This window comes from Lissotriton vulgaris, chromosome 2_1 (assembly GCF_964263255.1).
Source record: "Lissotriton vulgaris chromosome 2_1, aLisVul1.2, whole genome shotgun sequence".
Classification (NCBI taxonomy): Eukaryota; Metazoa; Chordata; class Amphibia; order Caudata; family Salamandridae; genus Lissotriton; species Lissotriton vulgaris.
Window position 1 is genome coordinate 603,546,061 of NC_141687.1, and position 25,643 is coordinate 603,571,703.

The 25,643-nt window shown below is 50.1% G+C and overlaps 1 protein-coding gene across 1 annotated transcript in view; it reads right to left on the reverse strand.

Annotated features, from left to right (window-relative positions):
• Positions 1–802: 802 nt before the first annotated feature.
• Positions 803–25,643, reverse strand: part of LOC147730819 (uncharacterized) — a 39,790-nt gene continuing 14,949 nt past the window's right edge. Inside the window, exon 2 of the mRNA XM_086954118.1 lies at positions 803–932. Coding sequence (XP_086810244.1) covers positions 803–932 — 130 coding nt within the window. The remainder of the gene's footprint in view (positions 933–25,643) is intronic.

The following is a 25,643-nucleotide window of genomic DNA, read 5'->3' on the forward strand; positions in this document are numbered from 1 at the left end:
CGGTTAACTTTTATGGACAAAGCCAGGATGTCCTGACACAGCATAATTGGATGAATTCATTAGATAAATCATTTGAGGATTTTGTGGTGGCTGGATTTTAACCTTTAAGCGATCACTGTTAGGAGACCCCTGAGGCCAACCCCTCGAGATGGAGGGTAAAGGGACACTATGCAAAAGCAAGGCCAAAGCTTATACCTGCTGAGTAAAGGAGTACAGCAAATGAAGAGATTCCAGGAATTCGAACCAACGACCCTCTTTGCAACAGCAGGAAGGGGATAATTGTAGAGAATATAAGGTAACTGACCTATTTTCCTAGTTCTCACTGGACCATTTTTGATTTGCTTCTCTTCCTACATTCATTCTTTCAGCTGCGAGAAAAGTTGGTCGCTTTTTGCTAAAACTATGGTCTTAGGAGTGAGTTTAGAAGATCACGAGATAATGGAGCCACCAAAATGAAGCATAGTTTTGCAAGTATTGGTTTACTTTCATCCTTCTTCCTTCTAAATCTTTTCTCTAAATTGGCTACAGTTCCTCTGTAGGTAGATAAGAGAACTCAAATATTCGAGGACAATTTTAGAGGAAGTCGCAAAAGAAAGTGAGAAGCAGAGCAAAGGGGACCAACCTCTTGGGAAACTGTGAGAGTTACTGATTGTCTGCTGCATCTCAAAGCTAGGAGAGGTGGAGCTGAGTCGATAAAATTAGAGGCATAAAATGCGAGATCTAGCCTTGTCCTTTGACCCTTAGGGGACTTGACCTGATTGGCAATCTTGCAGCTTCCTTAGGTGCCAAGTTCATCTATGGTTTACACTGAGAGATAAGCGAACAGAGAGAGGTCTACAATGAAATAGGACATTATATGCAAGGCTGTTCTGTGAGAATTTATAAGAAAGTAAGTGTAGTGCACTTTGAAAGCAGTGAACAGAGGCAGATATCTACAAAGGGAAAGAAAACACAGAGAATGGGCAATTTACCAGGTTAGGGGATTGACCTTGAGTAGATGGTTTATGAAGAGTTTAACAAGAGGGATGAAGAGAGTAAACACATGAATGTTTTGCACAAATATAAAGAAGTGCACCATTAAAGGGGGTTAAGAAGAAGAAAGAAAATGAAAAGATGCTTACAGCAAACTGTGGGGCATATTTACAAGCCCCAATCGCCACAACAATGTCACTTTTCTCAACGTTGTGGTGGCGATAGGGGCTTCGCCTTATTCACAAGGCGGCGTTAAGCCACTTCATATTCACAAGGTACCATTAAGCCACTTTTAAGGCTTAATGCCGCCTTGTAAATAAGGCACCCTTTCACACTACACTTAGCGTGAAAGGGGAGGGCAATGGGTGTTGCTATAAGTGTTCCACCGCAAAACCCACTGATTTTGATGATGTCCCATATATTTACAAGGCTGGCTAAATATGGGCCAGCGCCGAAATTAAGACCAGGGAAAACCTGGTCCTATCCTGGCACAACGAGGAGAAATTTTTAATTTCTCTTTGCTTTTGCTGTTTCCACATGTGCTGCCTTGTGCAGCACACATGGAAACAGCAAAATACCAGTGATTGTTTATTTGCAGGAAGGTGTCCCTTCCTCCACATAAACAATCATTATAAAAAAAATTATGTTTTGCAGCTATTTTATGTCCTGCATTAAGCAGCACACATAGAAGTTACAAAACACCCTTCATGCACATAAACAATCTTCCCCCACAACCCAGACACCCATGGACTATGGTGCAAGGTTGCCTGTGTTGGTGCTAGGCAGCTAAATTAGCTCCAGCACAGGGGTAAACGCAGCGCTGCACCATATTGTTGTAAATATAGTGCAGCCCAGCGTTTCAGAAGTGGCAGAGCACGGCGTTAAGCCAACCAGGCAAATGCAACGCTCCGCCACTTCTATTGTAAATATGCCCCTGAGATTGGTGCTTGCCAGCAAGAGTGGCATAAAAAGAGGAAAAGGGTGAGTAAACAGAGATATGTTTACAAAAAACTTAGGGAAAGAAAAGAAATGTTCCATCAAGAGGAGTTCAAGAAAAGGAAACAGGCAAATGTTTGTATTGAACTGAGCGGGACAAATTAAGTGTACAGTCAAAAGTATTTTAAGACGAGAACAAAGGAGGGTTGTTGGACAGGCCTCGTGGAAGGCCCGTTCCCTCCCCGCATGATAGGGCCCGGGCACCGGCTCTCCCTGTATCCTCAGAAAGAATCATCCCAGCAACCCACCGAGACAACCCGCAACCCGTCCCCAACGGGGCGACTTCTCCCGCACACCCCGTTATCGGCTGGCCCGGGCCTCCATCAGCAACATTGCCCCGGCCCAGCCGCCATCTTGGGCACTGCACCACGAGGCCGCGTGGCCGCGGCTCGACCCCAACCCTGGGCCCGGCCAGGCCCTGACATTGAGGCACCACCATCCACCCAGGAGGTGAAGAGACCACTTGGCAGGTCAATGGGAGAAAGGAGTGTCGATGGCTCTCCCCCGCCAGGTGCCGATCGCCCCCAGCCTCCCCGGGCGCTGGCTCCACCCCCCCTGCTGGGTGTCTGGACTCCCTCATCCCGGACCTCCCGACCTCCAAGCGCGAGGGTCCGGACATCAAAGGAGGCCAGACCTATAACTGGGGCAGCTCCAGAGCAGGAAGGTAGTTGTATCCTGGAGTCGAGAGACACCTTGAAGAACTCATCCCTGACGGACTGCTGGCGCTGCCGCAGCCCTGCCTTGTGAAACTACCTCTGAAGCCTGCTGGCGCTGCCGCGGCCCTCTGCAACGTGAACCATCATCCAAGCCTGCTGGCGCTGCCGCGGCCCTCCTTTGAGAACTATCATCCAAGCCTGCTGGCGCTGCCGCGGCCCTCCTTCGAGAACTATCATCCAAGCCTGCTGGCGCTGCCGCGGCCCTCCTTCGAGAACTACCATCCAAGCCTGCTGGCGCTGCCGCGGCCCTCCTTCGAGAATCATCTTCCAAGCCTGCCGGCGCTGCCGCGGCCCTCCTTCAAGAACTATCATCCAAGCCGACTGGCGCTGCCGCGGCCCGACCTTGCAGACCCCTAAGCTCGAGGATTGTGAGCTTCCCTCGTGCCACACCTGTACCCGACCGGTACCAAGACTGTCCCGCTACCCCTTTCCCTACAGAAACTAGAATTGAGAGGACCCTTTTGTCCAGACCTCACTGTATCGCTGATAACCTTGCTTCAAGAACCGTATATAAAGTGTGTTGACCTCATCCTCGTGTGGTGTCCATCTGTGGGGGGGAAGTTACTTGTCTGTACGATCGCTGGAGACGGTCCTCACCGGAGGCCTCTCCCCCTGTCCTCGGCCGACCCTCCGGGTCCCCGTCTAACATTGGTGGCCAGCGGCGCGATCCGAACCAACGCGTAATCGTACAGAGAGTAACTCACCCCACGACTCAACCACAATGACAACAAAAGAGAGCGGAATCACAGAAAACTTCCAGATGGAGAAACTAGAAGAGTACAACCACAGAGAACTGAAACAATTTTGCATAGAACTAGGCATTGCTACCACCGGACTGAGCACGAAAGAAGACTTCAAAAAGGCCCTGGAATCGTGGGCAGAGACGGGTACGGCTGTACCCCAAAACCAAAGCCGCGAGGCACCGGAAACGAGCACCACTCCGACCGAAGAGAGAAGATCGGGTCTCTCCCCGGAAGAGATCCGAGAACGGGAAAAAAGCAGGCTCCACGAACTGGAACTAGCTCGACTTTGGTTAGATGGTGAACTGAAATTGGCAGAACAAAAAATAACGTTGGAACACCTGCGGCTCCGAGAGGAAAGGGAAGAGAAACAAAGACAGAGAGAGTTAGAAGAGAAAAAGCTAGCCTACGAACATGAGCGCAACCTAAAAGAAATAGAGCTTCGGAAACAGAACAAAGATCTCGGGGTTCCCGAACGCCCGAACACTCCCGCTTCCACAGACCCTAAAGTCCACATTCCCAAGGATGTCGTCAGAGAGTATTACCGGAACGATGACATCCAGCAATGGTTCAAAGCCTATGAGGTAGCCATGACCTCCCACCAGATTTCCCGGAGCGACTGGGGAGCCGGGTTATGGGGGAGGTTCGTCAACGAGGGGCGAGACGCCCTGCTGCAACTCCCGGACCATCAGATGACAACATACGACCACATGAAAGCCGCACTCCTCACTCGATACGGACTCACGCCCGAGATGTACCGCCAGCGGTTCCGCGACTGCAAACGGATCCCGGGTACGACTTGGGTGGAGTACGTGAACTTCTTCAGCCGAGCCTTCAAGGGGTGGATCAAGGGCAGCAAGGTGACCACGTACGAGCAAATTCCAGAAGACCATGAGGAGTACGAGGCCGACCAGCCCGAGTGGGAACCAGCCGCCATGTCCCTGGTCTGCCTAGGGGAAAGAGACATGATCCCGCGGGCCCCCCTACCCGCGAACACGCAGAAGTACAGCCAGTGGGTCAACATTAATGGGCGCCGGGCTGAAGCCCTACGCGACACCGGGGCCAGTGTGACAGCAGTCCGCTGTCATCTGGTGACCCCGGATCAGATTCTGCCAAACATCCTTTGCCCCGTCCGGTCAGCCGACAATTCAGAAAGCCTGTGTCGGATGGCCTGAGTCCCCTTTGAGTGGGGAGGAGTGTCCGGAATGCTGAAAGTGACTGTCCGCGATGATGCCCCTGTGGACTGCCTCCTGGGGAACGACCTTGAAAGTTCCCCCTGGGCCGCCGTCGAAAGAAGAGAGCACCTGGGGATGTTGGGCCTCCCTGAATGGGCTTGCATAACGACCCGGTCCATGGCCGCCCGCGCCATCCCCAGTCCAGAAGAACCGGAATGGCCAGAGCCTCCTCCCCCGATCATCCCAGAGGGAGCCGCCCTAGGAGCTAATCCCCCAGAACAAAATGAAGACGGGCCCGTTCAACCCCAGGACCTTCCCGAACTGGCCCAGTGGCGTCAAGAGGGTGGTCCCACCCCGGAACAATTCCGCCAGGAACAGAGAGCCTGTCCCTCACCCGAGGGACTCCGGCAGCAAGCCATCGCCCAGAGCGCAGGAGACACCTCTGGGGCCCACTGGATTTATTGGGACAATGACCTGCTCTACAGTGAGCAAAGAATCGCTGAGCTAGGGGCCAGTCGGGTACTGGTGGTACCCCTCCGCTTCAGAGACTTCCTTTTGAACTTGGCACACGATGTCCCCCTCGCTGGGCACCTGGGGCAAGACAAAACGTACAACCGCTTGGTAAATCACTTCAACTGGCCCAAAATGCGAAACGACGTCTCCAACCACTGCCGGGCCTGCCCCACCTGCCAGGCCAGCGGGAAGAGCGGCCGAAAGATCAAAGCACCCCTGCAACCCTTTCCCGTCGTCACCACCCCGTTCGAACGGGTGGGAATAGACATTGTGGGGCCCCTGGACCCCCGCACGGCACAGGGGCACCGATTCATCCTGGTCCTGGTGGACCACGCCACCCGCTACCCCGAGGCCATTCCTCTCCGGACCGTGACAGCACCTGTGGTAGGCCGAGCCCTGATGGGGATCTTCTCTCGAGTGGGCTTCCCCCGGGAAGTCGTCAGCGACAGGGGCACGAACTTTATCTCGAAGTACATGAAGTCTCTCTGGCAGCAGTGCGGGGTCACATACAAATTCATGACCCCTTATCACCCGCAAGGAAATGGACTGGTCGAGCGGTTTAACCGCACTCTCAAAGGAATGATCATGGGCCTGGAAGAGCCCCTACGTCGACAATGGGACGTGCTGCTCCCTTGCCTCCTATTCACCTATCGAGAAGTCCCACTGAAATCCCTCGGCTTCAGCCCCTTTGAGCTCCTTTACGGACACCCAGTCCGGGGTCCCCTCAGCCTGGTCAAGGAAGGATGGGAGATGGCCCCCCAAAAGACCCCTCCAGATGTGTTTAAGTATCTCCTGACCCTCCACAACCAGACCCGGCGATTCAGGGAGCTCGCCAGTCAACCTTGAGGCCAGCCAGGAGGACATGAAGAAATGGTACGATCAGCATGCCTCCTCCATCGAGTTCGAACCGGGACAGCAAGTCTGGGTGATGTCGCCGGTCGAACCCTGTGCCCTGCAGGACAAATGGACAGGACCCTTCAAGGTGATAGAGCGCAAGGGCCCCGTCACCTACCTGATCGACATGGAATCTCCCCGGAACCCTCTACGAGTCCTCTACGCCAACAGACTCAAACCCTACTTCGTACGCTTGGAACTCTGCCTACTGATGGCAACAGACAGTGGGACGGAGGAAGACTCCGAGCCCCTCCCTGACCTACTGAGAACCCGTGAACAGGATGGCTCAGTGGACGGGGTCAGACTCTCCGACGCTTTGACCCTGGAGCAGCGCCAAGACTGTCGAGCTCTCCTGCTACAATTTGCAAACTTGTTCTCCCTCACCCCCGGGGTCACCCCCTGGTGCCTTCACGACGTGGACACCGGGGATAGTCCACCTATTCGACACAGGGCGTACCGGGTGCCAGATCGGGTGCGCGCCTGCATCCAGAACGAAGTCACCAAGGTGCTGGCGCTAGGAGTGATCGAACCATCCGACAGCCCCTGGGTCAGCCCAGTCGTACTGGTCCCCAAGGCTGCTGCCCCGGGCGTTGCTCCCGAGCTCCAGTTTTGTGTGGACTATCGGGGCCTGAACGCCGTTACCAGAACAGACGCTCACCCCATCCCCCGGGCAGATGAGCTAGTTGACCGCATGGGGGCGGCCCGCTACTTGAGCATCTTCAATCTAACAGCGGGCTACTGGCAAATCGGCCTCACTCCCAGGGCCCAAGAACGATCCGCCTTCTCCACCCCGGATGGCCACTACCACTTCAAAGTGATGCCATTCAGCATGAAAAACGCTCCAGCCACCTTCCAGCGACTTGTGAACCAGGTACTGGCGGGCCTCGAAGATTTCAGCGCCGCCTACCTGGACGATATTGCTGTGTACAGTCGCCACTGGTCAGACCACCTCCACCACCTCCGAGAAGTCCTGCACGCCCTCCAGCAGGCCGGCCTTACCATAAAAGCCAGCAAATGCCAGGTTGGCCAAGGGTCCGTGACCTACCTTGGACACCAAGTGGGGAGCGGTCTGGTGGTACCCCTTCAGCTCAGGATCGCTGCCATCCAGTCCTGGCAACCACCTGTCACCCAAACCGAGGTCCGAGCCTTCCTGGGGCTCACCGGATACTACCGGCGGTTTGTAAAGGACTATGGCAGCATTGTGGGGCCCCTCACGGAACTCACATCCAAGAAAAGCCCCAAAACAGTCAACTGGACTTCAGACTGTCAAACGGCCTTCTTGAAGTTGAAGGCCGCCATGTGCACCGCCCCCGTGTTCCAGGCCCCCGACTACAGCCGGGAATTCATAGTCCAGACGGACGCCTCGGATCATGGCGTTGGGGCAGTCCTCTCTCAACTCAACGTTGAGGGAGTCGATCAGCCAGTGGCCTTCATCAGCCGACGCCTGCTGGCTCGAGAACAGCGCTGGAGCACCATCGAGCGGGAGGCCTTCGCAGTGGTCTGGGCCCTCAAAAAACTCTGGCCCTACCTCTTCGGTACTCACTTCAGGGTACAGACAGACCACCGACCCCGGCAGTGGCTGATGCAAATGCGGGGGGGGAAACCCAAAGCTGTTACGATGGTCCATCTCATTACAAGGGATGGACTTCACTGTGGAGCATTGCCCTGGCCAGGATCATGCCAACGCGGATGGCCTGTCACGCTTTTTCCGCCTCGGCGAGGAGAGTACCCAAGAAGATGGGTGACTCTCCCTGCCTTCAGCTGGGGGGGACGCATGTTGGACAGGCCTCGTGGAAGGCCCGCTCCCTCCCCGCATATTAGGGCCCGGGCACCGGCTCTCCCTGTATCCTCAGAAAGAATCATCCCAGCAACCCACCGAGACAACCCGCAACCCGTCCCCAACGGGGCGACTTCTCCCGCACACCCCGTTATCGGCTGGCCCGGGCCTCCATCAGCAACATTGACCCGGCCCAGCCGCCATCTTGGGCACTGCACCACGAGGCCGCGTGGCCGCGGCTCGACCCCAACCCTGGGCCCGGCCAGGCCCCGACATTGAGGCACCACCATCCACCCAGGAGGTGAAGAGACCACTTGGCAGGTCAATGGGAGAAAGGAGTGTCGATGGCTCTCCCCCGCCAGGTGCCGATCGCCCCCAGCCTCCCCGGGCGCTGGCTAACCCCCCTGCTGGGTGTCTGGACTCCCTCATCCCGAACCTCCCGACCTCCAAGCGCGAGGGTCCGGACATCAAAGGAGGCCAGACCTATAACTGGGGCAACTCCTAGAGCAGGAAGGCAGTTTTATCCTGGAGTCGAGAGACACCTTAAAGAACTCATCCCTGACGGACTGCTGGCGCTGCCGCAGCCCTGCCTTGTGAAAGTACCTCTGAAGCCTGCTGGCGCTGCCGCGGCCCTCTGCAACGTGAACCATCATCCAAGCCTGCTGGCGCTGCCGCGGCCCTCCTTCGAGAACTATCATCCAAGCCTGCTGGCGCTGCCGCGGCCCTCCTTCGAGAACTATCATTCAAGCCTGCTGGCGCTGCCGCGGCCCTCCTTCGAGAACTACCATCCAAGCCTGCTGGCGCTGCCGCGGCCCTCCTTCGAGAATCATCATCCAAGCCTGCCGGTGCTGCCGCAGCCCTCCTTCGAGAACTATCATCCAAGCCGGCTGGCGCTGCCACGGCCCGACCTTGCAGACCCCTAAGCTCGAGGATTGTGAGCTTCCCTCGTGCCACACCTGTACCGGACCGGTACCAAGACTGTCCCGCTACCCCTTTCCCTACAGAGACTAGAATTGAGAGGACCCTCGTGTCCAGACCTCACTGTATCGCTGATAACCTTGCTTCAAGAACCGTATATAAAGTGTGTTGACCTCATCCTCGTGTGGTGTCCATCTGTGGGGGGGAAGTTACTTGTCTGTACGATCGCTGGAGACTGTCCTCACCGGAGGACTCTCCCCCTGTCCTCGGCCGACCCTCCGGGTCCCCGTCTAACAAGGGTAAACAAAGAAAAGTTTACATTGAATTCAGTAAATATAAAGAAGTTTGCAATCAACAGGAGTTGAAGGAGAGGATAAAGGAGAATACATGTTGAAATGCTTGCATTGAGCTGAGAGAACAAAAAGAAGCGGGCCATCAAGAGGATTTTAAGAAGAGGGCAGAGGAGATGAAACAGAGCAATGTTTACACCCAACTGAGTAAATATAAATAAGTTTACAATCCATAGGAGTTGAAGGAGAGGTTAGAGGAGAACAAACTTTGAAAATGTTTATTTTGGATTGAGCGCACAAAAAGGACTGTACCATCAAGAGAAATGTTTACTGAACTGAGGGAACATAAAGACGTTTACCATCAAGAGGATTTCAAGAAGAGGAAAGAGGTTTGTAAATGGAGATGAGTTTACAACGAACCGAACGAACATATTTTTTTTTCCATTAAGAAGATTTTAAAAAGAGAAAAGAAGAAGGTAAACAGAGAAATATTTAGTGAACATAAAGAAGGGCATCATAGAGAGGGTTTTAAGAAGAGAAAGTTTCCATAAATAAAAGCTAAGAGATTAACCGGGAAGATTTAGGAAGATAACGTTTGCAGTAAATACAGACATGCTTACAATGGGGGAGCAGGAAGAGAATCAACCTTTAGTAGGCGTTGAGAACAGAGTGAATCTTGCAAAGAGAGAACATTTAACAGTGAATTCTTGACGCTGTGAGTGGAGTGCTCAGAAAGGGAAGTTAGACTGACAGGAGATGGGTGGGTTGAATGGATGATTGTAAAGAGAGAGCGGCGTTTTCACGGAGAGAGTGGGGCGTTAAGAGACGGTTTCACTTAGGAGAGGACATGAATGCAAATATTTGCAGTGAACGGAGCGGGAAACACCTGCACTGAAAGAGGACATGGCAGAGAGATCCCACAGTGAGAGGGGAGTCCGCAGGGAGATGTGTTTACATCAGACAAGGGTGACATCACCTGTCAGGAAGTGAGTAGAGATGCCTTCTCGGGCCAGGCAATGAACACAGAAAGACTGTTATTCCGAAATAGCTGTGAGCAGAGGTTCGGAGACCGAGGAGGGAGCTGTACGTACTGTAAAGGCAGAGCAGAGATGTATGCTCTCGGGAGACAGGAGAGAGCAGAGAGTAGCATAGCACAAAACAAAGGAGAGAGGGTAGAAGCAAGAACAGAAGAGAGAGCGCTGGAAGGAGCGCTCAGCATTTCCACTGACACTCTTGATGCCAAAAAACATTCGCTTTTGCATATTCTGGGAGGTGCGTTTTTTGGCTGCATAGCGACAGCTCGACGCCCACGTGCGGTGCTCTGCCTGGGAAGCACTTTATATGAGGGAACATTCCAGGCACTTGTCAGAGAATGAAGCGCGCGCGTGCTCTGGGGCTGCTAATAACTGCTTATAGGAGCCATCATTATCCCCACCGGCGCCCCCACCCCCCCTGTTTAACTCGCTCTGCCTCTTCACTTCACTCCCTGCTTCACCACCCCCGGCTCTTTCTCCACCGCCTGCCTGCCCCTACCTCTTGAACCCATCCATGCTCTCTGTATGCCCCCTGCCTCCGTGTGCCCCACCCCCCGTGCCATGCTTTCCTGCACCCCATAACTGCCCCTTCTTGATCTCCTGCCCAACCCCTGCTTGCTGGTTTCAGCTCTTTCCTCACCCTGTGCTTAGCATCTCAACCCCTGCCTCCTAAGATCCCTCAGTACTCCCCACCTCACTTCTCTTTCTTCCCCTGCCGGTCCTCTGCCTCTCTGAATGATGCCATGCAGTTTTCTGCCTCCTCACCTCGCTCTTCCTTTATTGCCTTCAGCACTCTACCTCCTACTCTGGCATTTTCCTCACAGCTGTCTCTTAGTCTTACCTCCCTCCCGCCATGTCCACCATTCATCCCCCTGCCTCATAAGATACCTCCCTGCTCTGCTCCTTCTCCCCTGCTTGCCTGCATTCCACCTCCAGGCCCATGCTTCTTCACCCCATGGGGCATATTCTCAAGGACTCATCGCCGACTTTTCAGCACTTTAGCACCGCAAAAGTGGCGATAGATTTATCGCCCTATTCCCAAGCTGGTGCAAACTGCCGACATCGCCAGTTTTCCAGGGACAGCTGCCACAAAAAACATCGCCACGGGTGAGAGCGACAATTAAGGCTAAAGAGATGTAGAGTAGGGTTTCCCATGCAAAAACACACGAAAACACAACTTCTTGACATTCTAAACGATCAGCTAGATCTGCGATGCGATCCAAAAACAGGCGATAAGGTGCGTTAGCAAGGAGGGATTTAACACCTGCCTTTTACTGGTGTTAAGAAGGACGACAATCTGCAGTATGGAAGGGAGCCCAGCCCAGAGCCACATCTGATGACCAACACATGTCATGGATCTACTGATCATGCAGCTCGGAAAACTAAGAGGGTCACAATACCCACCACCACCACCCCCAGGACCACCCCCTTGGAAACCCCTCCGGACTACCACCGAGGCAGCGCAGCACAAGACATTTGACCTTCTGAAAATGGTATGGCCCCCAGCCACACAATTGCTGTATGTAGGGAGAGGTGGGAACCAAGTATGTGTGAAGGAGGCAAGTCACCCATGAATAAGAATGTACACAATGCCAAGTGTGAGGGTGATGTGCTGGACAGACATCCGAATGCAAAGCACAGACATGTCCATGTGGGCATATAATGCTGGTGTCTGTAGTGTTGTGGACAGTAGACGCAACCATGTTACCTCAGGCAGTGGGGAAGACCTCTGTCATGTAGCTTCATCATCCCCTCATGTAAGCGTAAGCGGAGTGGGCTGGTCCGGCGTACGCGAGCCCTGCGTAGGAGTGTGAATAAATAAGCTGGGGCTCCGGACGTGGTTCACTTCCAAGATGGCCAACGCGTCTGGCAGGGAGGCACCGCTCAGCCAGCCACGAGTCTGCTGCCGTGCCCGCCAGCCTCCTCAGCCGATCTCTGACCTCCACAACACAAGTCTCCAGCGCACCCAGCAGCACAGCACCGCAGAGTTATGTGTGTGCTGACTACTGCCTTCGGCCTATATTTCGTTCAGCAGGTCCCCCAATTCAAATCGAGTTTGATTTATTTATGGCAAAGTCCAGTAGGCTACAGACATTGCTTCCAGTGCGGCCCACCCGGATGACGACTCACTGAAGGCAGCGCACCCGCTTAGTTCTTCAGGTGCCACTGGTTCTGTGCAGCTCAAGTCAAAGCCATGTGGCTGTGGGCCCTTGCTGATCACTGCCTCCGGCCTACACTGCGGTCAGCAGGACTCACACATTTCAAATCCAATCCTGACCCTCAAGGACACACCATCATCGCTGGCTGCGCACCAGCTCAGCTCTTCAGGTGCCGCCAACTATGTGCACCACAACTCATGGACCCTTTATGAATGAGTTTCGTGCTGTGTACAATGTCACTTCAGGCAGTGGGGAAGGTCTGGGACAATGATGATGATGAGGCAGGTGTACCACACCCCACTGCAGCTGCAGCAGGAATATCCCGAAGGGACACATCGAACAACAATTTCTTCACATGAGCCCGCTCAGCTCTGGTGCCTCTGCCTCAGTTCAGCTCTATTCCTGGACCTTTTGTGTGTGATTCCAGAACTGGTGCCCCTGCCTCAGTGCAGCTCAATTCCTGGACCCGTTATGATTGAATCTGTGTGTGTGATCCGATGATCACTGTTCTGGTTGTTGCCAGCACCAACCACTCCCTGAGGGCTGGCTTATACTCACCCCACACCCATCCAGCACAGGCGTCACTGGACATGTGACCCTTGTAATAAAAAGGGGCTGGACGCATGTGCCCATAGCCAGTTCCACTATCTATCTAAGTGTGTCTGTGTGATCATTATGTATGCATGACGGCCCCGGGCCCTACCACATTACATTGTGCTGTTGACGGTGGACGCAACCATGTCACCTCAGGCAGTGGCTGAGACCTTGGGCATGTAGCTTTGTCGTCCTACCCTGAAAGTGTAAGCGGAGTGGGCTGGGCCGGCATATGCCAGTCAAGCAGAGGGATGTGAAGAATTTGCACGAGTAACTACATATCTGCAGCCACAACTGATTTGAACACATTGCACATGTCCCAATACCTTGTTACATCTTGGAGATCTGGTCACATATCCCACGACAACAGTGGACATTGCTGTATTTGCCTGGACTCTGACTACATGAGCGGACAACAACGCGGTTTAACACACAGCTGTGAAAGTAAGGCACTCCCCAGAGTGGACAACGGTGCTTGGCAACAATCCTCATTCTGACATACTGCTGCATTGGTCTGCTTGTTGTGGCACTTATCTTGCCCATACTGGCACGCATATGCTAATTAAGTCTACACACCTTCACTTGTATTCAACTGTGATGAGTGTTGATTTGAATGACAATGTGTGTCTCACTGACTATCTGGATCACAGCCATTCATGCACATTGAAAGCATTACCCAGGGAGTACCTTTTTGTTGAGTCACTGTCCCTACATTCATCCATACTTACATACTTGATTGATCATAGCCATGACACATCTGTGTGATTTAGAATGTGTTATTAACATTCAGTGGTGTGTTGAAGCTGGAGCAATACAGGACCATGCAAACCTCTCTTTACATTGTTGCCCGTGGAGGGCCAGCCAGAGTCCTTTAGGGATAGACAAGTTCATTTGAAGTGGAAGACTTCAGTCCGCAGTATGATTACTGGGTCATTGGTAACCAAAACAAATATGTCTGAGTGTATCGGGGGACAGTAGAAGGTGTTATTCCAGGGCATGATGCAGAGGGCAGAACCAAGCTGAAAGCGGCCATATGGCGGAGATGAATGCTACCACTTCATTCTGACCAAAAAGCCGGATTCATCATCATCCTCGTCCTCTGATTTGTCAGGGGCCTCACTTATTAATGGTGATGTTCTGTCTTCATCACTGTGTTGCAGTGACACATCAGGAGCCAGAGGTGGAATGTCTGTTGCACTGTGTGGCACTGACACTTCAGGGAGCAGAGATATGGATGTAGTTGTAGCAGCAGCATTCATCAGCGTCTGGCCTTGTAGTGGCAATGCCATGAAGAGTATCTACAGGGCATGGAAGATCCAACCTACACCTCGCTGGTGTGCAGACGTGGCAAACATTCTTTCCTCCTGCATCATCTCCAAGCTCTCATCCTTCTTCTTCTGTGTCAAAACTCCAGGGTGACATCGCTGGAGCCACTCTGAAATGACAGTTGTTCTTAGCTCAGAGTCATGACTCCAGCACTGTCAGCCATGGATTGTTGGAGAGCATGGAGCGGACAGTGGGTGTCTGTTAGGGACTGTAAGTGGTCCCTGATTCGACTTAGACACCCACGTATGACATCTAGTGTGGCTGCCACGAGGTCGAACTCGATCCGCAGCTGATCAGCCATCTTCTCCTGGCACCCTAACACAGGGCATTGGAATGCCATGTGTTCGTCGCAGGGGTCCTAGTGTGGTAAATAAATTATTACCCTGTCATAATTTCTATACATTAATAAGGAATAAGGATAGCTCATAAAATGAGAGGCAGAGTCCGTGGTGTCCGATTCAAAAGGGCTTTAATACAATGACTCGAGTCACTGGAGAATCGGGTTCCATCACCACTAAGGTTCAGGAAGGGTCGTCATCTAAATATTCATTCACATAACACATTATACATAGTAAAACCATACAATTGCATTGAATAGAGAAGACGGAGCGCTCCAGGCGGAGCAAGTGAAAGAGAGAGATAAGAACAGATGGGCGTGAAAGAAGGCGTGTAAGGAGGCGTACACGTGGGTGTTCACTTGATGAGTCATAGGTGTGTCATAGGTGGGTGGATGCATAGAGGAGATCTGCAGGGTCAGCAGGAACCTTTACCCTACTTGTGCGTGCAAAACTGGTCATGACGTGTAACTGGGGGGAGCTGGGGGGAGCTGACTTTAGCACTAGTAGAGGAGTCTGGGATGTCAGAACGACCTGCACCTTTGGCATATCTGATATCTTGTGTTTGGAGGATGTATTGTCTGAAGTAAAGGTCTCTCGAGCAAAAGCTGTTCATCACTAAATGCTAGTGTGTGCATATATTTCTTCGTGCATTGCGTGGGGGCCATGGGCCTTCTATGGCAACGGGTTCAGTAAATCACGTGAATGGAGACAGGAAGGCTAGGCCCTATGTTCTGCAGGCGGAATATGTTTACCCCTTTCACTAGACTGGAATGTGTTTTTGCGGAGCTGAGCAGATAACTGTAGGCAAAATACCGTCTTGGCAGGCCAGGCTGGGCACCTCTCGGCTGAGCAGGATGTAAGGGAGAGGTCAGGGATGCATAACTAAACTGCAGCTTTCAGAGTCAGGAGAGGCTCGGAGCCTGAATTCAGGGCCTGGCTCAGCTGGGCCACAAAAACGTGTGCATCTCGACTTTTAACACTATGGCTGCTAAGGCAATTCCACTCCTGTGCTGGGAATTGCCATTTTGCTGGTGTCATGACGAGCTCAGCTCGTCATAAGCACAGCTCCAGGCTACCTCATGACGAGCTGAGCTCGTCATGAGCATGGAAGTGGTTAAACCTGTACCATGTAAATGCATTGGCAACGTAGGACTCAGTGCAGAATTAACGTTTCATTCATGGAAGGCCTAATAACTGACATGCTAACATTAGACGGAATGCAGGGGCATTATTATTACAGGCATGAGAAGGGAATTTCATGACAACATGGACATACATGGGGCATAGGTACATGGATAGGGTGCGAGTGGGGGACACACTGGCCACATACAATTTTCTATTTCCTCATTCCCTCCTTGTCCCCTACTGTGCCCTTCAGGACACATCTATATTCATGAGACCATCTATTTGTTCATATAGCATCATTTGCTCGTCTTTTTTCATTTGTGCACGTGAACATGGATGTGGACGGGGCATACAGGCAGTGGCACACAAGCCGCAAATCGCTGGGCCACATTGCAGACAGAGACAGCAACTGAATACTACGAGCAGTATTATTCCTAGGAATGACAATACTTTCCATCCCCAGGCTGATATCACACTCCAGAGCCAACCGGACCAAGTCCAGGTGCCTGGATTCTGGTGTATCTCGTGAGCTATCTTATGGAGCCTTGTTATTGCTGCATACACTGATGGTGCGTTATTAGGAATAAACACACAACAACTGGAGCCGATCACTCTACAAGCTCCGCCCCTATCGGCCAGGATGACGTCAAGAACAAGGCGGTTCTGAAGAACAACAAGTCTCATAGCAGACTGTTCCTCGGTCAAGTTACCTAAGGCAGAAGTAGTCTCATTCACTACTGCTTCCAAAGTTCTGGTTAATTTGCGTATTAATTTACTGTTTTGGACAGGACCTATGAAGAAAAAGAATCCTTTATTGAAATCTGTATCTTGCTCCCACGCTGTCTCAGTCTGATCGACAACCGGGGACTCGGTCTCCCTCTTGTGTCTTACATGTACGAGTCGGGAGTCTCGATGATAATGGGATGGGGCTAGAAAAACAGGTGGCAGTAGGAACGCAATATAACACGTTCCACCCCAGTCTAAGGGCAGACGTACATAGGCTGTCTGACCGCAAATGAAATAGGAATGGCGGGAAGCTTTGAAAGTAGACTTTCCTTTATCATTGAATTCGACCACAGTATTACAATCACTGTGTCCCAAGTGCACTGAACCATTCTTTCTAACGCATAATTCACCTTTTACTGGTAAGACTGTTATAAACGGTGAACCTGTATTTGTCTCGGACTGGACGTTCAGAATCATGAGGCTAAGGGAAACATTTCCTAATTCGTACACTTCATTTTCTAGATCTGTTCCTTTCCTTTGGGGAAAACCATCTTTGTCGGGAAAACATGCCTTATTCATTACTATATTCAGGTCCCCCCAAATCCATTCACTCTGGGAATCTGTGAACTTTCTGTCTTGTGTTGATGACATTAAAGCAAACCAAGCTCCGCACGAACCATTGTGCGAAAACGGATAAGGAAAGAGGGGCAGAACTCCCTTCATTTTCTGATAAGGTGGGAGTCGGCCACATACCCAGCAATTCGTTACATTGCTGGTCTGGTGAGAATGGTGTAACATACGAATAAAAGTATTGTTGCGCAGTGCTAGTCGATATGACAATTCATGGGGTGGCAGGTCACTAAATGTGTGCTCTACAGTGTCATTGAAGGAAGAATGTATATGTGAACCAAGAGGAGGAAAGAAAACATGTAGCGTCAAGCTTATACATATAATCGATATACTTAGAAAAAACATAATGATCAGAGTTACTATGCATCTGCTGCGTAAGTTTTTGCAGTATTTATCTTTCATCCCTTTCTGTCTATCTCTCTGTCTATTTGGGTCTACGATCTAACACATGTCAGGAACCTGTCTAACCGCTTCACCCGAGGGGGACTTAAACAATTAAACGCTGTCTGACTTACTAGACCGTAATCGCTGTTTATACTCCTGTTGCGGAGTCTTTTCTAGCAAAGGGAGTTTAGAGTCACTGATTTCAAGGCAGTCCTTAGAGTCTTTTACCGAACCAAGTCCATGGAAGCGTTTCACGTGGTGGGCATGGAGCCAGCCCTTCCTCCCCTCGACCTTGACGGCGGTCCTCGTCGTGAGAAGAACCAGCTTGGGTGCGCTCCAGCGGGGCTCGAGAGGACTTGAACGATCAAAATTTCGGACAAACACCAGGTCTCCCGGGACAATCGAATGATTCTTCACCTGGGTGTTGTCGGGGAAGGCAGCTGCAACCTGTGAACGACAAGAAAGGAGTGCAGACATCAAGGAAGCCAGGTAATCTGTCAGCATATTACTGTCGACATCAGTGATCTTTTTCGGCATAGGCGTACCCCACATATTCGGCGGTCTATCAAAAACCACCTCGTACGGGGATAGTCCGGTTCTGGAATGAGCTACCATACGCATGTAAAAGAGGGCAACCGGCAAGGCTACCATCCAATCCACGCCTTTTTCTGCACAGACCTTCGCTAGCTTGGTTTTGAGTGTCTGATTGTGTCTCTCTACGAGACCTGCTGCCTCTGGGTGTCGTACGCAATGGAATTTCCACTGGTACCCTAACAGAAGAGATACTTGTTTCATCAGCTCAGAAGAGAATGGCTGACCGTTATCTGAGTACACGACACGGGGCAAGCCATATCGCAGAAAGAATTCTCGGACCAACTGCTTGGCAGTGGTCACAGCAGTGTAATCTGGGACTGGGTACGCTTCTGTCCATCTAGATAGTGCACATACAACTACGAGGACATACTTGAATCCTCGACATCTGTCCATCTAAATATAATCCATCTGGAGGACTTCAAAAGGGTGGTCAGGAGGATGAAATCTACCTTGTTCCACGGGAATGCCTTTGCCTGGATTGAACTTACAACAGATCATGCAGGTACGCACTTTCTGTTTCGCTGCTGCACGTAAATGCTTGTTGAACCAGATGTTCTGTAAACTGTCTAACATGGCCTTTTCTCCTAAGTGTGCTGGACTATGTGCTGTATTAATGATAGCTTGAACCATGGAGTCAGTTAGAAACCACGTGGCTTTGCCTTTTGTCATCCAACCCTGATCTGTCTGGACCCCTCCTTGTTCAGTCCATTTCTTGATTTCGTCTGGAGTGGCATGTGTCTGTATGTCGAGTACATCCTGTGAGGGATCCCTGACTGTCATGCAATTCGTCAGTGATGGTACTTCTGTCTTTGTCGTGTCAGTTGGAATGTCTGTTTGAGTCTGGGCTGTAAGTTTAGCTGTTCGATCTGCCAGGTCGTTACCCTGGGAAATAGTGTCAGTGACTTTCGTATGTGCTTTGCACTTCATGATAGCTATGGCTGTAGGCAAGTGTATTGCATCTAACAGAGCCTGAATGAGGGGACCATGCTGTATTTTGGCCCCATGAGAGGTCAGAAAACCTCTCTCCTGCCAGAGGACTCCAAAGTCGTGAACGACTCCGAAGGCATACTGTGAATCTGTGTATATGTTTACTTTCAAGTTCTTGGCTCATATACAGGCTTGGGTCAGAGCGATGAGCTCTGCTGCTTGGGCTGACAGTGTGTCAATTCGATGTGTCTCTATGACTTCAGTATCAGTGGTCACTGCATATGCGGCCACTAACTCTCCTGTGCTTGTTCTCATGCATGAACCATCTACATAAAGTGTCAGGTCTTGGTCGGGTAGTGCAATGTCTGTCAAGTCTTGTCTTGGCTTCGTCACTGTGTTAATTACTTCCACACAGTCGTGTGGTGCAGGGTCTGCTGTGCTCGAGGGTAAAAGTGTAGCAGGGTTCAGGGTATTGCATCGTCTGATCTCTATGTGTGGCTGGAACAATGTCAGTTCATATCCTGTCAGTCTTGCTATAGTCAGGTGTTGTGTCTGAGTCCTGTTCAAGAGAACTTCCACTGAGTGTGGAACCTGCACTGTCAGGGGATGTCCTAACACTATGGAATCGCTTTGTCTGATTGCTAGGGCTGTTGCTGCAACTGATTTTAGGCACGCAGGCAGAGCCTGGGCCACCGGATCCAATGTACTAGAAAAGTAAGCACAAGGCTTGTGTTTTCCTGCTTGATCTTGTGTAAGGACAGATAAAGCTGTGCCTTCGCGTTCAGTGACAAAAAGTGTAAAAGGTTTGCTGTAACATGGAGTCGCTAAAACTGGTGCTTGACATAAAGCTTTTTTCAATTCATCAAATGCAAGTGTATGTTCTTGAGTCCAAGGGAGGACAGTCGAAGTCGCTGCCTCCTGCGTTGTCAACTGTATGAGTGGTTTGGCTAGATATGCGTACTGGGGAATCCATTGTCTGCAGTAAGAAGTGAGGCCAATGAAGGCCCGTACTTCCTTTTGTGTCTTGGGCTGTGGAAGATGTGCAATTAACTGAATGCGATCAGGTGTCAACTGTCTACCCCTCTTTGACAGCAAGTGTCCAAGGTACACCACTTGCTGGACACAGAATTGTAACTTTTAAGGAGACACTTTGTGCCCCTTTTCTGCCAGGAAGTATAAGACTGTCAGTGATGCACGTTCACAGTCTCGTTCTGTTCGTGCTGTGATCAAAAGATCGTCAACGTATTGGAGCAGTGCAGTGTCAGTAGGCATGTGAATGCTGTCTAGTTGTCTTTTCAATGCTTGACTGTAAATACTTGGACTTTCTGTGAACCCTTGAGGAGCCCTCGTAAATTTAAAGCTTCGTCCATTTAAACAGAATCCGAAGAGGTATTGGCTCTCTGGATGGATCGGGACATTAAAGAAGGCGTTCTTGAGATCAATTACAGTACAGAACGTCGCTTCCGAATCAATTGCAGTCAATAGTGAAGAAATGTCTGGGACCACTGGGTACTGTGGTATTATGCATTTGTTCAGTTCTCGGAGGTCAATCACTAGTCTGTAGACTGGTGGTGCATTTGGGTCAGTTCGTTTAAGAATCGGAATGATAGGAGAATTACATACATTGGAGTCAGTCTCCACAACCACTCCCTGTGCAATGAGTTCGTCAACAATTTTCAGTAATGCTACTACAGCATCAGGTGGTAACTTGTATTGTCGGATTCGTGGCAGTACAACTCCTTGTTTGAGTGTGACACGGTGTGGTGTAATGTGCATGTAACCTACATCAGTCGGACCTTGCGCCCATAAGTGCTGTGGTACATTCTGGAGTCTGGGGTCAAAATCTCTCAACACATAATGTCCTTTAAAATCACGTAAAAATAATCTCACTCCTTCCGGAGAACAACAAATCACTGCTCCTAGTTCTTTCAATGTCTTTATACCAAGCAAGTTTTCTGGACATGATTTAGTAAGCAACAAGTCTGTAGTGCGGGACAATGGACCGACTCCTAGGGAAACTGGCTTTGACACTTCGTTAACAATAAGCTTTCCTGAAAATCCCAGGGAAACATTCTGTGAGCCTGAGAGGGGTGCCCCTGGAACCTCGTCATGACTGATGGTAGTTCTGCTCGCCCCTGTGTCAATCAGAAATTTTCTATCTTTTCCCAATACACGACTATGTACATAGGGACCCTCTTGATCTACAGGTACCTCAATAAGGCGCAAGCAAACCTCCCTCTCTAGGCTGTTTCATGAATACTGTTGATAGTCTGGGTAGTCTGACTGTGCATACTGGTACATTTGTTGCGTGACATGTTGTGTGGCAGCAATGGGTTGGGGTACAGCTACTGTCTGTTGCGTGTTCTGTGGCGTTTGCGTGTTCTGCGGGATGTTATCCTATCTAGGAGGACGCGGTCTTTCTTTCGTCTTGCCTGTAGCTATATTGTGTTTCAGGACAGCACATTCATTTATATAGTGACCTGGTTGTTTGCAGTAATTACAGTTCCCTTTGACAGGTGCTGCGCCCTTTTTATGGCCATCAGCTGGAACTGATTGAGCAACTAGTACTTTCATTTTCGTATCTTTCATGCGTCTCTTTTCGTGTTCCTGTTCTTCTCTAATTCGGTTCTGGTGGTACTGTAACATTTGTAACATTTGGGAAGGGCTATTTGCTTGCCAGGTACTCTCAACCTTCAGTACTCTATTTTTGATCGGGGGTAAAGAATTCTCTACTAATTTGCTCACAAAAAGATGTGGGTACGATTCACTATTTGTTTTCAGGCCACTGTTAATAATAAAAAAAAATTCGAATCTAGAATAAAAATCACTAGTGTCTTCATCTGGTTTCTGTTTGCAGGCTGAAATAGCATCCCAATCTTCCTTTTTAGTAATCAATAATCTCGGCAAAACCTGTATTAATAGTTTGGGTAGTTCTTTAGCTTTGGCCCCAAGACCAACAGCAGGGCCTCGGAGTTTATCCTCGTCTTCTAATTCTGTCCAGCTGATCTTTTTCTCTCCCACTTCCCAATCTGTTTCTTTAAGCTTTTCATAAATGCCTGCTGGTAACAGTACTTTCAATAATTTAATGATGTCAGCGTATGTGTAATCCCCCATGCGGAGCATGTCTTTTAATTCACGGTGGAACCCCCCTGGGTCTTTATCATGACAGGGCAGTAATTTTTTCATTTCCAATATCTCTATTTCCGACAAGGGTGTGTAAATGTATACTCGTTGAAGCTCACCCCCTGCAGTTCTAACGGGATGAACCTCTCGTAGGGGGTTCTGTCTATCTATGTGGAAGGTCTTTCTTTCTCGGTGTGGGGCAGGAATCAAGTGCGGAGTCAGAAAAGTCAAGTACTTATGTTGTTGATCTAGAATAACATTAATTAACTCGGCACCTAGGCCTCTCCATCTCGCTAGGAGTAAATCGTCCAGTAATTTATACAAGGGACCTGGATCAGAATGCTGACTCTCGTACAATGTGATGAGATGTTGAATCATGTAAATACCAGCTAAACGCTGTTCTTCCGGAGGAAGGCTTAAAAATGTTTGCGCTACTATGTCATCATTATATATGTTAGAATTGCAGGCCCATTGGACCGCTGACCGAGCTAGTTCCTGTTCATGCATAGTACAAAGTTCACTGCCCCCTACTCGTTTTTTCAGTGCTTGTTCAGTAGCTTGGAATAGGTGTTCGAGGGAATATCTTTCTGGTATTGGAGAGAGGGAACGTTTACTGAAATCTAGGCCTTTAGGCCTGTCAAACTGTCTCGCCCTGCCTACGTAATTCATTTTATTTATTTCCTCTGTTTCTGTCTCTTCCTCATCTATGACTACCTCGTCCTCTTTCTCGGCTTGCTCTTTCTTGTGTATATTCAGAATTTCTTTACGAATTTTCCTGTACATGCATTCTATTCTTGACAATGTATCATGTTTACTGACAGCTATGTTGTCACTCCAAGTGATCATACCTTTAGTTACTTCTTTATTTGGCTGGTCTTGTTCCCTTATCAAACAATTAATCAAAAATCGTAAAAGCATGCCTTGAAGCTTCACCTTTCTATGTGCCATGGCCTCTTGCATACTTTCTGGTCCCTCCCCCATTCTAACGAAGTGGTATATTCTGTCTAAATGTTCCTTCATATCTGGTAAAGTGATCAAATAGTCTGCAACGCGTCTTAAACGTACTGAGTATGTGAGCATTGAGCCCACACCTGGTACTGGATCATATATACAATTGGAAACCGTAAAAGTTTGTCTAAGAGGTGCTGTTGTCGTTGTCGTTTTTGGCGTTCGTTGTAGTGCTAATTCTCGTAGTGTTCGTGATGGTGGTGGTGTGTGTAGTATGTCTCTAGTGGGCCCCCCTCCCGATGCCCCTTGACTTGAGTCGCCTTGGCTTGAGTCGTCTTTCACTGTCAGTGACACTACTGGTGCGGGTTGATCTTGTGCTACGGGCTGCTGGTGAAAAGGATTTGTTAGGGTGGTTGACAGGAGGAGGAGGAGGAAAATCTGCATTAACATAATCTGGAGCAGCGTCTTCTAAATAGGAGGAAAGAAAAATGTCCGCTGCTGTCTGTTTATGACTATGGACTTTGGTCGGGATCAGTGGTGGCGGCAAATTACTGGGTACTTCCGGGGTCGCTTTAGGTAGTCCTTCGGCGAGGACGGGATACATGCCTTTAATACGGGCATTTCTTTGTCTATCTACTTGTTCTGCCTTAACCCGTTCACCTTCTTCCTTTAGCTCTTTTTCTTTGGCTTTTTCTGATGCTTCTCTACTTCTCTCTGCTTTGTGGATTTCTTTCTCTGTTCTTCTATGCGCTTCTTTACGCCACAACTCTATGGCATCTTTCTGGGATTGTCTAGCTTTCTTTTTCCACAGTGCTTCCTCTACTCTCATGATGCAATCAGCATCCCATGTCCCTGAGGCAGGCCATCTATATTTCTCTTCCAGATCCTTCGTGTAATCTACCCACAAGTCTAAAAACAGTATGGCATCTAGCCCATGTTTTTGATACATAAAATGGCCAGGAGTGTCCCTAGGCGGGACGGGAACTGCCTCTTCGAGTATCCCTTTCCTGGTCCCTATCTGACGTAATTTCGGAAACAGCGGCATGTTTGAACTAACTTGAACGAAAACACAATAAGCAGAAGAATAGACTGAAAACAATCATTCACACCACGACATTAAAACATTAAAAACAGATACATCCTAACTAGTACATAGAAAAAACACACAATCCTGGAAAAACTCGTTTACTTTATGCACTGCTAGTACAGTACAGCCATACCGGTCTCATAAAGAGACACGTCTTTACCGCATCCACCTAAATGGACACGTCTTTACCGGATCTGTGTACCCAGACCCGTCTTGACCGGGCTCAAATAAATGAACCCGTCTCTACGCGTTCCCAACAACGGTACTCACCGGGAAGCAAAACTGAAGGCCTTGGAAACTCGATACTGGACTGGACTGCTACGGCTTCTGGTACTGCTACTGCTGCGCATGCGCCTCGGAACAGGTGGGCCTCGGGATACCTCGGACCTTGCTCTCTCAGCTTGGGCTCTGGTCGGGATAGTACGCAATCCTCACCGCCTCGTGTGGATGCCTGGTCGCAGTCTCCGTCTCCTCCGTGGGCCTGAGGGAGTTGGCAGGAAGTCCCGATGTCGTGTACACTTGAAGTCCGTCACGGCTATAGAAGGGGTCAGGGGGCTGCACCTACATCGCCAGCGCGTGGGGAAGGGGACTCGTCCCTGTTCGGGCACCAGATTAATGTGGTAAATAAATTATTACCCTGTCATAATTTCTATACATTAATAAGGAATAAGGATAGCTCATAAAATGAGAGGCAGAGTCCGTGGTGTCCGATTCAAAAGGGCTTTAATACAATGACTCGAGTCACTGGAGAATCGGGTTCCATCACCACTAAGGTTCAGGAAGGGTCGTCATCTAAATCTTTATTCACATAACACATTATATATAGTAAAACCATACAACTGCATTGAATAGAGAAGGCGGAGCGCTCCAGGCGGAGCAAGTGAAAGAGAGAGATAAGAACACATGGGCGTGAAAGAAGGCGTGTAAGGAGCCGTACACGTGGGTGTTCACTTGATGAGTCATAGGTCTGTCATAGGTGGGTGGATGCATAGAGGAGATCTGCAGGGTCAGCAGGAACCTTTACCCTACTTGTGCGCGCAAAACTGGTCATGACGTGTAACTGGGGAGAGCTGGGGGGAGCTGACTTTAGCACTAGTAGAGGAGTCTGGGATGTCAGAACGACCTGCACCTTTGGCATATCTGATATCTTGTGTTTGGAGGATGTATTGTCTGAAGTAAAGGTCTCTCGAGCAAAAGCTGTTCATCACTAAATGCTAGTGTGTGCATATATTTCTTCGTGCATTGCGTGGGGGCCATGGGCCTTCTATGGCAACGGGTTCAGTAAATCACGTGAATGGAGACAGGAAGGCTAGGCCCTATGTTCTGCAGGCGGAATATGTTTACCCCTTTCACTAGACTGGAATGTGTTTTTGCGGAGCTGAGCAGATAACTGTAGGCAAAATACCGTCTTGGCAGGCCAGGCTGGGCACCTCTCGGCTGAGCAGGAAGTAAGGGAGAGGTCAGGGATGCATAACTAAACTGCAGCTTTCAGAGTCAGGAGAGGCTCGGAGCCTGAATTCAGGGCCTGGCTCGGCTGGGCCACAAAAATGTGTGCATCACGACTTTTAAACGTGTACCATGTAAATGCATTGGCAACGTAGGCCTCAGTGCAGAATTAACGTTTCATTCATGGAAGGCCTAATAACTGACATGCTAA